This window comes from Ambystoma mexicanum, chromosome 3p, assembly GCF_040938575.1.
Source record: "Ambystoma mexicanum isolate Mex_15411 chromosome 3p, UKY_AmexF1_1, whole genome shotgun sequence".
NCBI lineage: Eukaryota > Metazoa > Chordata > Amphibia > Caudata > Ambystomatidae > Ambystoma > Ambystoma mexicanum.
In genome coordinates, this window is record NC_090925.1 from 1,104,455,150 (window position 1) to 1,104,470,443 (window position 15,294).

The following is a 15,294-nucleotide window of genomic DNA, read 5'->3' on the forward strand; positions in this document are numbered from 1 at the left end:
TTATGTCTCGGGGTACAACTAACTTCTGGTGACATTTAGCAATGTTGTACTAATTTTTTAATCAAATAAGTTTGCCAATCAAAAATATTTCAATTAGCAAATTCTGCTAATCAATTTTTGAAAACTAATTTATGCATTGGGAAATGTGTACATAATATGAATTTTATTGATTGTGAAAGCCTCTGGCTCAAATGTCTGAGCGGTTACCCCACATGGATCGTTTTGGCAGTAGTTGATTATGTAAAAAGTTTAAATTGGGTGACTTGTAGAAAAGAGGGGGCTTTACACTATTCCTTAACTTGTATAATTGTCATTAATAACTATTGCATATTATTTCTATTCTTGAGGAAACATTTTATTACTATGGTTTTATAAAACAATAATTGAGGTTGTTATGAATATTTGCATATTCGACTGTTTTGAGATTTTGTTGCTGAAAATGATGTGGTGATGTTGCTAAAGGTTGAAAATGTGTTTTAACGATGACCATAAAATAAAAAAATATTTAAAAATGATCACTACATTGGGGTAGGCAGATGTGAAATCTGTGGTGTTTATGGGGCAGTTCGGTAGTACCCAATTCCTGTGTGCCAATGTGTTTATCGGTTTGGCAGATAAACTTTGATAGACTACAGCGCTTTGGGTCTGGTTAGCCACTCATGTGGGAGAATGTGATTGGGCTAAAGAGGAGAGCTTAGCCATGGTTCAGTCAGAGTTGAAGTCAATTAGTCGGGGAGGGAGGAGTAGCCTCACAAGTCAAAACAACCTGAAGCCATGCACCTTTACCCCTGAACTCTTGCAGACAGGTCCCGATTAATTAGCTCACGTTTGCCACAGTCAATATCCCTCCCTCTCCCCTTCTCCATCCCTGTCTTTCTCTTCCTCCCTCTTTCTCTACCCCTTCTCTCTTTCCCCCTCTCCCTACCCCTCTCTCTTTCTCTCCCCTCTCTCTTTCTCTCCCCCTATCTCGTTCTCTCTCGCTCTCTCTCTCTCTCTCTCTCTCTCTCTCCCCCTACTGTCTCTCTCTCGCTTCCTCCTCCTCCTCCTCCTCTCCCTGTATCAAGTAGATGCATTGCCTCCCATGTGCAATAAAACCAGCATCAGCAAGTTGGCAGATGAGGGGGAGGGGCAGTCTGGAAACACAATTTTACCATAGGGTACATGCTAAGGGTTACCGGATCCCCTAACCTTTGGTTCAGAGAATGGGCTATTTCACACTTGAGGGCTGCAGTCACCTGGTTGGCAGGCTGAGATTCCTTGCTTTAGCGTGCCCCAGTGCGTGCTGTGCTCAGGGGCCTGCTGGGAATTCTGCTTGTCGAGGGCAGGGCCAGTTTGGGTAGGGTAAGAATGCTTTGCCTGGGTCAGATACCAGAGCCCCTGCTCGTTCCTCCTAGGGGTCTACCATGCTGTGTGCCGCAAGCCCCTAAAGTCTTGTCAAATAGGCCAAAATGACATTTCCCCAGCCCTCAATGGCGACAACCCTTAAGAGTTTGAGGCAGCACCAGGATTTTGCTCTTCGAGTAATGTGCCAACCCTACAGGGGTTCTTCACAATGAAACAAAAACCAGAACAGATAGAAGGTGGGGTGTGGAGTGCTCCAAAAGTGCAACACCTTGGTTTAAAGGGTGTGTTGCGCTACAGGAAGGTGAAGAACAGCATGCTTCCTGGCAGTGACAGAAAAGGGGCTTGTGTTGGGGGATAAAATGAACATTCCAATAACACTGCAATCTCGTATTGGCAGTCTCTCGTGCACCTTTCTAGGTAGAGTTCTCTGGCCGATGTACCAGTAAAACATTGTGCCAAAGCTAAATAGTGGAACGAGGGCAAAAACAGTTGCGCTTTATTGATCCATATTTGAAGGGCTGTCCTTCCTAGGGTAGGAAGGGGCTGCCTGGGACTAGCATATGCACATGGTGTGAGGTGTTCCCCGCAGCCCGGTAGGTACCAACTATCACATTAAAAGCTCCTTGCACTACAAAAGCGAGTAAGGGGCAGTGCAGTTGCCTTTTGGCAGTAACTTTGGTGTTGACTGAATTGTGCTATTAAGTGAACAACTTTTTAAAAAGGTTGTATGATGCCTGCCGAAGAATGTCCGAGAATTGTGTTTTTGTTATTTTTGACTGGTTCCACAAGCTCTGTTTTTGTCGTTTGTGCTCTTTTTTAGTTTACTGGTAATTTTCTACTTTCTTGCGAAGCAGTGCTCTTCAATTAGGGAGATAGTTCTGCTGTCTAGAGCTCAAGCATAGAAAGTACCGTATTTTCAATTTGGGGAAATAGCTCTGTTACCGTTTACGGTGCAGGACGTGTGATTTAGGGGGATAGTGATGCTGTCTGCATCGTGACAATGAGCATTGCAGAACAAGTGATTTAGATTATGTTGTCCAATGTCTGACCTTGTTCGGTGCAGGATGTAGTCCGTGCCCCTGTGGGGCCCGGCTAGTGTGGCAATATGCTTTTCCCCGTGGGAATTTCTAGAAATAAAGACACAGATACCAGGGTAATACATGTTTTAATTAAACCATGGGGATGGATGGAATGTTTAAAAAGAAAAGAAGAAGGATCAATAGAATAGAACTCCCTTTGCCCAGGAATGGGCTGGGCAGGGGAGAGAAAAGAATCAGAGAGGATTTAAAAGAAAGACAGTTGAGAAAATGACTTTTGGAGAGGGAGAGAAAGTGAGGAAAAGAAGAAAAAGGACTTAACTGGGAGGTTGCTGCGTCGAGCGGGCCCCCATGGTCTCAATTCTGAAAATGTTGCCCGGTGATGCAGGCAGAGCCCCCAGGAGGCGGAACAGGGGGCTGAGCTGCTGATGTGTGGGGAAGTTCGGCCAGCCTAGGGCCCTGGCAGATGTCAGCCAAACCGTGGGCCAGACCGGACGGGTCCAGCAGACTTCAGGGACCACGCAGCGGGCAAGGTGTTGCATGGGCCAACTAATGAACAGCCTGGGGCATGTGCAGTGGGGCTCAGGCCAGACTGCCCGGCCATGCCCCTTGTCGGCCCACCTCATGGCCAGTGAGTCAGGCCCTTCCAAGAAGTCCTCCTGGGCTGCGTATGCTATGCGCAGCTTGGGCGGTGAAGAGCGGGAAGTGCCCTACACCAAGGAGGGTGGAGCGGTGAAGTTCAAGCCCCAGGTTGGCCCCACCAGCCAACCCAGGTGAAGGTGAAGATGGGGAGGAAGTCCCAGGCTGCTCAATTGAGCAGCACGGTTGAAGAAATGCCCTGGGCCACCCATTGGAGCAGCCCGGGTGAAGGGAGCAGCCGTCCCCCTGCATCTAACGAAACATTACAGAGGGGTTGGGCCAGAAGCCGAAGCTAGGCCGCGGAGCACAGCGGTGAGATCAGCAGCACTCACGTTGTCATGGAGACGCTGCCCAACCCAAGATGGCCATGGAGAGTGCTGCGGTGAACATGGTGATATGGGGACGCCGCCCGAAGTCAACATGGGTGCGGGGTGGTGACCCGCAGGCTAACGTGGCCGCCCCCACGGTTTACATAGTGTGTCATGCGTGGCTGTGATGTCAGTTTGGCCCCCCAGCCAACGGCGGCCACCCAGAATATATTAACAATGCCCCAGGTGTGGTGGTGAGCTGGGCCCACCCTCAGCAAACGTCGCCCACCCTGAAGATAAAAAAGGCCTGCGCAATGAGCATGGGCAGACCTCCACTCGCACAGGGCCTGCCCAGGACTTTGCGCATAGCGCAGGGAGTGCAGTGATCGTGGGTGGCCCCATCTGGTGGATGGGGCCACGCAGAAGAATGACATTGTGGCCAGGCCCCAGCCATTTTGCCACCAGCTTTTGCCAGCCCACTCTTCAGCATTGCCTGAACCCAGCCGACCATCCAGCCTTGCCTTTAGCCCTGTCGCAGCCAGAACAGAGCCAGCGCAACCAAGGACAGATCCACGAAGGGACTGAGAAAGGGGTGACTTATTGCAGCAGTCACCCCATTGTGACATAGTGTTTTATGTGCGGTATGTAAATATATATACGTACGTGTTCTGTATAGATATTAATTAAATGTTAAGTAGGTTAAAATGCTAAGTAGGGAGTAAAGGTTTAATGGGAATGTTATGTAGCGTTAAAGGTTAAGTGGGGAGGGTGCTTAGGCTAAGTAATGATTTTAGATAGTAAAAAAGGGGTAGAGGGCAGGTACTCTGGCGTGAGTTATTGGTATAGTGTGGAGGCCTGCCTGACGCCACCTAGCAAGATGGCACCACCCACCTAGTCCATCCTCTGGCCTCACACTCCGTATTGGTGGTACTCGGGGCTAGGTAGAGGGTCTGTTGCGCCAGACTCACCAAAGGGTCCTTGAGAACCCTCCAAGAAAGGGTGAGTTGACATGGTAGGTCCCCAGTCAGTTGGAGCTCACGCCAGGGGAATCCTAGGAAAGGGAAAGGTTGGGATGCCTATAAAATTCACTCTGGTGTCTGAGTCCCTTGATTTATGAACTCTGGGTGTAGCACATCTTGTGGTAAAAGCATTTTTTTTATTTTGGCAGGTGCTGCGCCCTTCCCTACCCAGCTTGTAGGCCTTGTTATGCAGGACATGTGATTTCGGGATGTAAATCCTTGCTGTCTACACTCTGATCATGAACGGCGCAGGACATGTGATTTTGGTGATATTGCCCCATTAGTAATCCATAGCATTACGTATGTCTCCCTCTGCCCAGTACCCCATTACATCGCCTCACTTTTCCTCACCCCAGTATCTCATTAGAGTAACCCGTTGCATTAAACCCGCCCCCTCTTCCTCGTCCCAGTACCCTTTTACCCTTTCCTCCGTCTTCCTCGTACCCCTTTCCACCTCCTGCCTCTTCTTCATCCCAATACGCCATTCGTAATCTTGTTATTTAACCCCACTTCCTCGTACCACATTAGTAATCCTTTGCATTATCCCTGCCTCCTTCTTTCACATCACAGTAACCCATTAACCCGCCTCCCTCTTCCTCGTCCCAGTATCCCATTACCTCATCTCACTCTTCCTCATTCTATTCCCCTCCTCCCTTGACACAGTACCCCATTACTAATCAATTGCATTACCTATGCCTCCCTTTTCCTCGTCCCAGTACGCCATTACCTTCCTCCAGGGTCGGATTGGGGCGTCGGCCAATCGGCCCGTGGCCGATGTAAACTCATGGCGAGAGACCTGGGGGCCGGTTCCTGAAGCCCACGCGGGCCGGTTTCAGCCCAGGCGTGGGCTTCACACTTCAGGAACCAACCCCCAGGGCCTCTGCCTTGCCACAGAGATGCAAGTTGCAAAGGATCTGTAAGTAAGCAACTTACAGATCCTTTGCAATTGCAGCCCCACGCCCGCCGCAGCCGGCCCACCGCAGATGCAGAGAAAGGTAACACTGAAGTGTTACCTTTCTTTGATAAATGCGGCGGGCCGGCGGCCAACTGCCGCGGCTCGCGACACCCTGGCGCCAGCAGCAGTCAGTGTTATAAAACACTGGGAGGGAGCAGCAGGGCTGGGCGGGGCTGCCTCAGCCTGGCCTGCTCCCTCCCAGTGTTTTATATTACACAGACTCTGCTCTCCGCGACCGCCTCCAGTGCCCGCCACAAGTTGCAGCAGTGAGCTGCGTGGTGGACCAGGATCCAAGGCTTCCCAGCTGGGCCCGCTACATCTCGCTTGATGGAGCGCTGGTCGAGCCTTCAGCCCAGGGATCCTGGACCCAGGAGCCCAGGGTCTGGCCTCGGTCCTTCCCATGTGCAGAGAGTCAGCCTTCAGCTGATGCCTGCCTGGGCTGGGCTGGGGGCCTCAGCTGCTGTTCCTGGGCCTGCTTCTTTCCTGGAAATGTAGGCTACCGGCCAGGAGAAGGTAAGGGCCTCAAATAACAATGCCCTCCGCCTTCCAAAGAGTCGAGGAGACCGGAGCAGGAAAATTGTGTGTGTGTTTGTTTATTATTTTTTAGAGGTGCTTTTTATTTTTGTAAGGAACTGACGCTAGGGTGAGTGCTAGTGTGGCTTGAGCTGAATTTACAGGCAGCTTCTTTGCATACTTTGACCAAACCAACTTGGAGCAGCACTGGGGTAGTAGTCAGCCTTCAGCTGATGCCTGCCTTCAAGGCGGGGGTCCGCTGGTATATTCCTAGCTCCTGTAAATCACTGCAGAGTGTGGGAAGCTTCGAGTCCCCTCAGAATCACTGGGACGAGTGAGCGCAGCTATGAGGCACTCTGGCACTACTGTGGAAGGTGAGGGAGGGGGCACTAGTGTGAGTATTTGTGGGTTACTTCTGTTTTAGTGGTTTGATCAGCTGTGACTTCAGTCAGCCAATGAGTTTGCAGTTATCCATCCAGTCCCATTTTTTCCCCATTGAGTTCTGGAACTTTTCGTTTTTTATTTCTGATTTCAAAGATGGAAAACTTCAATCCCCAGAATTCCAGGTAAAAACAGGTCTGGACTGCCTTCTCACGCATGACTACGGAAGACCTGAGCGCTCTGAGTAAATGTGCCTGTGAATCGCCCCTGTATCATGGTGTGGATGCAGCTATTAGTCACTTTGGTATCATTGTAGTGAGTGTACCTGTGTGTTACTCGGGTACCACTGTGGTGAGTGCAGATCTGAGCAATTCAGGTATCACTGAAGTGAGTACAGCTGTGAATCAATCGAGTGAGTGCAGCTGTTTGTTACTTGGGTATTAATGGACTGAATGCAGCTGTGAGTCACTCTGGTATCATTGGAGTGAGTGCAGCTGTGTGTCACTCGGGTGCCACTGTAGTGAGTGCAGTTGTGAGCCACTCACTATCAATAGAGGGAATGCAGCTTGTAGTCACCCTGGTATCACTGGAGTAAGTGCAGCTGTGTGTGCTGAAAATCCCTCGCTGTATTTGTTTATTGTAGATTTATACGAGCGTTGTGTGGGGTGACGCGCTTGTGTGGACAACGTGCAGAGGTAGGGTGGGTGCAGCAGTTGTGGCAAAAGGCAGGTGGCATGGATCGTTGTACAGTGGAGGTGATGGGGGGAAATGACGGGACACCAAGTTGGTCATTGGGTGCCAGTGGTTGCTACCATTGGTGCCTTGGGACGTGCTAGCAGTGAAAAGATAACATGAGAATAAAGTGGTTGGATCGGACAAAAATACTTACTCAGACCCCATTGACAAATATAGTCATTTTAAAGGCAAAGCTTCTGTCCTTGTGATATTCTGAAGGAGATGTGGTTGATTCTGTGACCTAGGGGGCAGGAGGGTTCTCCCTTTCCTGTGGCCCACGGGGTGTTGCTTCTTTGAATTTGTAAAGTTGTTTTATGCGGTTGCCAATCGCATTCATAAGGGTTTCAGCCAGTAAAGTAACAAGTCTTGGATTTGAGTGAAATGTTCAAAGGCCTTTTGAAGGATGGGAGTAGTCCTGGGCCGCATTCTGTATGCAAGTGTAAGACATTGGCAATGCCAACAGTTTGGGCTTTTGTGTAGGCATGGCCAAGGCACTTGCCAGGCGCGGTTGTAGTGGTATTATCTGCCCATTGATGGCAGCAGGTGCAAAATGGTGCGAACGAGTACTTGGGCATATAATAGCAGTGCCTGAGAAATGCCACTTGTGCACAGGTCAGTGCTGTTGGCTTTGCCAGTGTTTGTTTTTGACAGGACTTCAGAGCAGGTCACACAGAATGCCTATGGGTCAAGTGGCGCTGGGATGACCTGGTTAAGACATTTTTATTGTAGTAGCGGTTTGCAACTCCAATTGAGCTATTGGGTCTCAGAGGATGGCTTTGAGGAACTGGCTGGCGGGGGCACTTTGCGTGCAAGGTTTGTTGATGGGGCCTGATTGGGTGAGCTCGGGGAGTTCCCATGAGCGGGCGCGTTGCTGGTGGGTGGGGTATCTGGGGAGGCTGTAGCCCTGGGTCTTCTTTTGTTATGGCCCTGGATGGAGGCTCGGGGAGCTGTGGCCCTGTCACAGAACTGTATGCAAAGCTATGTTATTTTATGAGTTGTGTTGTAATGTAACAGACACATGAACCTTCTATAAGTAGCATTTTCTGTAAAGTTGTGAATTGACGCCATTCACGGATGCTGGTTTGAGGGCCACTTTTTTGGAGCGAGAGGTGGGCCACTTTTTTGAGGCGAGGGGTGGGCCACCTTTTGGGGCGAGGTGTGGGCCACTTTTATTTGGGTGTCCGGGCCGATTTCTAGTCCCAGTCCGACCCTGCCTTCCTCACTCTTCCACGCCCCAGTACCCCATCAGTGTGTAACCCATTACATTAAACCCGCCTCTCTCTCCCTCGTCCCAGTACTCCATTACCTCTGCTATATTAATAGTCAATACTGTCAGTCCTGCTTCCTGTACATTACATCTAGTCTTGTCAGTTATCTTATTATCCTTCTGCGTACCCATTAAATCCAGGTAATGTGTCTTGCACTAATGACTTGTAGTAGTGTAAGTATCCCTGCAGTGCGAATGCTCGTCCAGCCATACTTGTGTATATATACAAAGCTTATTGTTGAATATCGCCCTATTACCCAAATAAATACAAATGTACAAACTAGCAAGAAACTTAAAAGGCAGCTAAATCCGCGTATCAAAATGGGGTCGGAGCTGCTGCTCTTTTGAACATTCTGCCTGTCATCTTCTTGTGTGCTTGGTGTGAAAGAGATCGACATGCACGCGCTCCGTGTAGGCTGGTGGGAACGGGAGAAACCTGTTTTGCTTTGGTGGAAAGCTGGACTGAGGGAGGCTGCAGTTGCTGGCAGCAGCCAACAGGCAGCAGCCTTCCCCGCGCTGCCGGGGCTGGCAGCTGCCTCCGCCTCCCCTCCTCCTCCTCCTTCCTGTAGTGTGCCGAGCCTGTGGATGTCAGAGCGGCAGCTCTTATACAATCTCCCAGCTGCATGTACAGTATGCACAGAGCCTGCCAGCCCTCTGCCTCCTCCTGGGGGGGCCCTAGCTCCACCTCGAGGGCGCCTCCCCCTGCTCCATTTTGCGAGATGTCTCCTCTGGGCCCCTGCTGATCAGTAAGTAAAGGGCGGGAGTGGTTCGAGTGGAGGGGTCAGGGGGAGAGGGGGGAGGTCTGCAAAGTGCGTGCTGTCACCATAATCCCCCTCGGAGGGGTGCTGCAGCTCCTCGTCTTCTATGACAAGGGGAGTGTTTTTCAAAACAAAATGTGAAAGTGTATGGGGTGGGCTGTGCAGGAGGTCTGCAAAGTATGCGCTGTCCAGGGGCCCCTGCTAGAGAAGTGAGGGCTGAGACAGCTCACATTTTGGAAAATGGGAGTGTTTTTCCCAAAACTAAATATTTGAAGGGAGGGGTACAGGAGCCTTGTGAATGTGTGAATGTGTGTGTGTGTGTGTGTGTTTTTTCCCTTCTTCTTGCTAAGTACATAGGGATGGCGCATGCCAGCTGTCAGGCTGTACATTGGCATTTGGGGGCGTCAGGGAAGGGGGCAGATGCCCCACCTTTCCCAGCACATGCATTCTTATTGCTGCTATTTGCGTTACTTGTGCACAAATAATGATTCACTTGTTTTGCTGAACTAAAAGGGTATGTGTATGGGGAGGGGGTTAAGGGGACTTGCAAATACCTACTGTTTGAAAGGGGGAACGCTGGCCTCCCCACAGACTCGGGTAGTAGCGAGGTGTGGAGGTGCAAGGAGAGGCGATAGCCAAAATAATTTAGAAATAAATTTGCTGTTCCTACTGTTCCTACGTTCTAGAGGTGGTGGGGGCATTGACAACACTTCTAGCCGAAACTGCCTTCCAGTTTGGATAAATGACCAATTGTTGATGACACGGGGGCTCTCCGCCCTTTCTTAGCGGGGAGGGTGTGTGCCCAGACCCGGGTTTTGCGGTGAATGTGTGTTTTTTCTGCTTTGGAGGCGGGCGGTTTGCTGACTCGGGGTGGGCGTGACACGCAGCTCAACAGGTCCGTCCGGGGCAGACACGCTTCTTTGCATCACGAGCGATCCACGCCTCAGACGGCGGGACCCCTGGCCCTGTTGCACCGATGATGCCCTCGGCCTTGGGGGCGGGGGGCGCAGCCTTGTTATCCCCGGGTTCTGGGGGTCGCACCCCACTGGCCACATGCCTGCCACTGCCAGCCTCATTGTAAGTGTCAGTATTCTGCGGGGTATGATTTCCTTTTCCTACTCTGAATAGTTTTCATTTGTCGGTATTTGGTTGCCCGTCGTGACCCGCGATTGAACCCCACCCCGCCCCCTTCTGTCACATCGCGCATGTTTGCCTTTCTAGCTGTTTGCATTTGCTGGAGACTTCAATCTTTTCGTCCACGCCCTGCCCGGACCATTCCTGAATGTTTATGAAGTGCAGCATGTATCAAGTTATCTCTCAATGACAGCTCAAGACATGCCATTTTTTGCCACGCGCGGCCCTTTTCTATAAAATCATAAGAGGGGGTGGGGTGGGATTAGCACAGTTTAGCGTGTTGAGCTGGGAAGGCCATTGTAGACTTTAAAAAGTTGTGTTCACACTCTTCCCCTGGGGTCCAGACACTATGGCCCGCTACTACTAAAATAAATATGTTAGAATGTTTGTTTGGCGCTGGCCCTACCCTGAAGTTCTTCAGAGGTTGAAAAGGAGGGACGTGAAACATAAATTATAAATATTTGCGTGAAAAACGCAGATTTGCGCGCCTTTCTGCCCGAAAATCCCCATACTTCAAACAGGGATTTTCGGGCAGAAAGGCGCGCAAATCTGCGTTTTTCACTCAAATAATTCCACGAATCGGGCATGTGTTCAGGATCGGATAGGAGGATTAGGAGAGGCAAGTGGTATCTGTTTAGCCCGCATGTCGCACCTTGTTTTCCTTACCTGTTAGCATTTCCTTGCATCCCAGGGCATTTTGAATGCGTGTGTTTCATAATCCGGGGGACTGCGGCATGTATGAACCGTCAGGCTTTTTTGCCTGTGCACTTTCATGCGTCAGATCGTTTCCGTGTGCTCGTCTCTGGCAACGGAAACCCCAAAGTTCATCATCTAACGTCAAAAAAAGAATTGCACACTTTCTGGCTTCCAAATGCGCTTAAGATAGCAATTCATGACAGCGCTGCGATATCGCCTGGGATCTGTAAATGAGAACTCTATGTGAGGTCCCTGATGTTACATTCTCTCAAGTTTATGCGATTCCATGTGTGTCGCGCGCTTGAGTCACTGTTATTGTACACCGCTAGCATGTTTCTGGCCACGGCATATTGGTATCTCCACCCAGGAGATGCGAGGTAAATTCATTCTGGAATGTGATTATTGTATTCGCGGCATTGGCCAGAAATGCAACGTATATATTTAATTTTAGCACACACGCATCTGCTAGCGTTAAGGCTAGCGTGGGGGGGGGAGGGGGGGGGGTGTTTGTACAGGATTTGTGGGTTTCGAAGGTGGAAAGCAAACGCACACGCGCTTCAGTAACACCCGGTGCGGGATTTCCCTTCCAGAGAGAGCTGCGCAGATCTCGTCTTATGTCGAAGGCTGCACGGCCGATGCCAGAAGTTCTGTTTTTCCATGTGCTAGGGCAGGCTTGACAATCCGACACCGACCCGTAGATCACAAGATGGCATATGCGCCCTTAGCGGGCATTGTAGTGATTGTAGGTGCGTCGATGCACATTCTCAAACATGTGACTGCACTCTACTGCTTTTCTAACTCGTGTTCCTCTCTTGTTTTTGTTGCAGCCCACTGTATCTAATGGACCGCAAAGACATCTTAAACCCCCCCAGCGTTGCTCAAGTAGACAAGACTGGGCAGTACGGCGACAAAGCAGTAAACGTGATTGACATTTACCCGGCTTACAGAGGTGGAGCCTTTGCCAAGGTGTCTGCAGTGCCTGCCACGCTACCTGTCACCCAGGCAGACGCCAGACTGCAGCCAGGTGCGGGGGATCTGCCCGGCAGATCCCTCAATAATGCACCCCAGCCCGACCTCTCCAAGGCCGTGTCACTCTCCATGGGACTCTACATGGGGGAGCCGGACACCAAAGTAATGGGGAACGAGATGGGATTTCCACAGCAGGGGCAGCTTGGGGTGCCGGCGGGTGACACAGACTTCAGACTCCTCGAGGAGAGCATCGCCAGTCTGCAGGCCAAGTCCTCTGGCCCGGAGGAAGCCTCTGGGACTCCAGGCCTGGCCGGAAAACCAGAGCTCCCAACTAACATGAAATGCGACCTTTACATGGATGCAGAAACTGCAGTGCCCAGAGGCCAAGCTGGCAATGATAGCAATGGGGGCAACTTGAAACTCTTTTCAGATGACCAAAGCACATTTGATATTTTGCAGGATTTTGAACTGGTGCCCGACTCCCTCAGCAGAGATGCCAGTCGGAGCCCATGGGAGGCAGATCGGCTCTTTGACGAGGAGGAAAGCAACAGGTTGCTTTCTCCCTTGAGGGCAGACGACCCCTTCATGACGTCGGGCAGTGCCAGTGAAGACTGCAAGCCCCCCATCATGATGGACTGCAAGCCTCTGCTGGGCGACCAGAGCGGTCTGCGCTTGCCCAGCCTGAACATTCACATGCCCCAAGTGAAGACGGAGAAAGAAGACTACATTGAACTCATCACGCCAGGCGTGGTGAAACAGGAGAAGAAAGGCCCTGTGTACTGCGGAGCACACTTTACAGGGTCCCACCTGCAGGGGTCTGGCATCTCTGTCCATGGGGTCAGCACTTCTGGGGGTCAGATGTATCATTATGGATTGAACACTTCAACCATCTCTCAGCAGCCGGATCAGAAGCCAATTTTTAATCTCATTCCATCTCTTCCAAGCATTGCAGACGCTTGGAAGAGGTGTCATCCATCCGGAGGGGAAGTTCTAACTTCCCTTGGGAGCATAAGCTATGCCGGCAGGCCTACTTTTTCTAATGGCTACTCAAGGTAGGACTATCTTTTTGCAATTGATTTATATTGGGAGGTTGTTGTTATGATGCATTCACATTTATGAAAACCTGCTGGTCTGCCCACATTTTATTAGATGAGATAACTGAGACCATGTGAGATAAAGTGATTTATTCCCCAATATTACTCAATTTGTCATGCTGTCATGATCAGGGTAGCATGCGAGTCTGGGGCTCATTCCACATTTACATCTGCTCAGTTTCCTTTAATCTATAGCAAAGTTTTCCAAGTGAGTGTATACAGGTCCAATTGAGAAGATAGGACGAGTTGCAGAAGGGTTCCTCAACTGTATGTGATGCTGTAGAGATTTCATAGTGGCTGTCTCGTGGCGTAATTTGAGAAAGATCTGTGGCAGAGTGACTCAGTCCCAGTCTCCATTCTTAGTATTTGATGGATCAATGTCTGTATTTTATGCTGGCTTGTTGTTAGATCAGTTCTCACTAAGACTCATAATTTGGTTTATGCATAAGCAATGAGGATGAAAGGTATGAAGACACTTTTCTTTCTGGCAGTGGCAGATTGGTAGAAAGCTTTCCCTATGAACATATGTACAATGTCTGATGATTTGGGAAATGGTATAGTCTGGAGAGATTTTGAATGCTGTCTTCCTCTTTTGGTTGCTTTCAGATTTGCCCATGTTTTAGAATAAAACCATGGTTGGTTCGTCATTTTAATTTAAAAAAGAAAAGGAAAATCTCCAAATCTGAACTAATTTGCCATGGTAGGGTGGGGGACGGGAACCTGTGGCTCTCTGAATGTTTGGGGCTTTGACTTGCCGCAATCCCTCATTATTCATTATGCTGGCTATGGCTGGTGCTATTGTAGTCTCTGTGCTACGAGGTTAGGTCTGGCCTGTCAATATTATTTGTTGCGTCCTGCTGTTCAAAATGACTCAGACGCCCTCCAGAAACAAAGTCATCAATGTTACCTGATCCCTCCCTTGTAGACCAAGTGTCAGAAGAGAAAATGGTGATTTCAAACTTTCTGTCAGGTGTGTGCTGTTCAGCCAGTCCTAGTATTGTAGCTCACTCGACTTTACATTGCACTACTTGCATTTTTACTTTTTTTTCCCATTATAAATGCAATTCCAAAATATTAAGCAATGCATCCTGCACCCTAAACACTGTGGAATAGCTGTATTGTTGCGTATGGGACAATTACTAACCTTGGTGGTTGTAGGCATTCCGAAAGGCAAACGCCTGTGTCGATTCTGTAAGGATAAAGATATCGAAACTAACGGGCACATACTGACACAATGTCTGAAATGTGCACAACTGTGTGATGGATTTTTAGTTGGGTTTGTTGATTATAGGGGAATGGTCTGTAGAGATACCTTCTGGGTACGCTGTTTGGAGTGCAAACCGCCTTGCCTCGATGTTGGAAATATCAAATGTATGGCCATGCATAGAAAAGGACTATCTTGGCACTAATGGAACCTTCTCTGGAGCACTTAGTTAACGTGTATAATGGTGAATATTTATGATCTTAATATTATAATTAATAGAACTGCAGTTTTTAATCTTTTTGTTTTACGGATTGTATGATTTTAAGATTCTTTTTAGACGGATATGAAATTGATGGCTGCACGTCTCTTTTGTTGCGGTATATCGATTATTTTGTATGTATGTAAGAGTTACAAGCTCGTGTTTAAAGTGACTGTTTTTGTATATGTATAATGCATACGTTTGCGTCCAGTGTGAAAAGTGCATTTAACTGCAACAAACTTAATTAAAAAAAAAATGCAATTCTACTGTTGCCAAAAACGCAAAGGTAGTTATGTTATTCACCACCTCGGTGTTCTTACACCGCCAATGCTTGACAAAGGCGTGGTCTATTATGCCGCTGCCTGGGCTATCCAGACTTTAGTCCAGTGGTAGTCAAACTTTTGCATACCGAGCCCTCCCTTGAATGAAAACATGGCTCATTAACACGCATATTTTCTACTGCTTATATTTTCTATTAAAAGCAGTCACCTTAATCGTTTTTTATATTACAAACTGTCAACTTATTCCCTTTTCAAAGAGTCTGGGGCCCCTCAGGACATCCTTCATGCCCCCCTTGTGGGCCAGCCCCCCAGTTTGAAGACCACTGCCTTAGTCTGTAGAGGTAAAGGAGCCAGGGGAAAGGATAAGAGGTGTGGGGAAGAGGGCGACGTTATGACAAAACAAAAAAAAGAAAGGTAAAGGGAAAAAAAGGTACTTCAGTGATGATTTGCGTGTATGTATATTGAGCTACTGTAGACTTTCATTCAGGAATGCAGAGAAAAAAAGATATATTCTGGTGTGAGTGTTGGTAATGGGATGGATGCCATAAATGAGGCAGTTGACAAAGAGGAATAGATCATTTATACCAAATAGTGTGTGGTTGTGTGATGGGCTTAAGATGTGCTCAAGCGCCCCTAGAAGTTTCCTCCCTTTTTGCCAGGTTTTACTGTATTTCTGCGGGTCAAACTCTGTAACAAGAATT

General features: G+C 49.0%; 1 protein-coding gene across 3 annotated transcripts in view; it reads left to right on the plus strand.

The window, feature by feature from the left end:
* NR3C1 (nuclear receptor subfamily 3 group C member 1) overlaps positions 1 to 15,294 on the plus strand; it is a 656,238-nt gene that overhangs the window by 62,061 nt on the left and 578,883 nt on the right. Inside the window, exons 1-2 of one of the 3 annotated variants that reach the window (XM_069652456.1) lie at positions 8,777 to 8,944; positions 11,614 to 12,807. In XM_069652456.1, the coding sequence (XP_069508557.1) occupies positions 8,784 to 8,944; positions 11,614 to 12,807 (1,355 nt within the window). In that variant the 5' untranslated portion in view covers positions 8,777 to 8,783. Of the gene's footprint in view, positions 1 to 8,776; positions 8,945 to 9,877; positions 10,034 to 11,613; positions 12,808 to 15,294 lie in introns of those variants that run through there. The other 2 variants (XM_069652457.1, XM_069652458.1) reach the window with 2 other exon arrangements.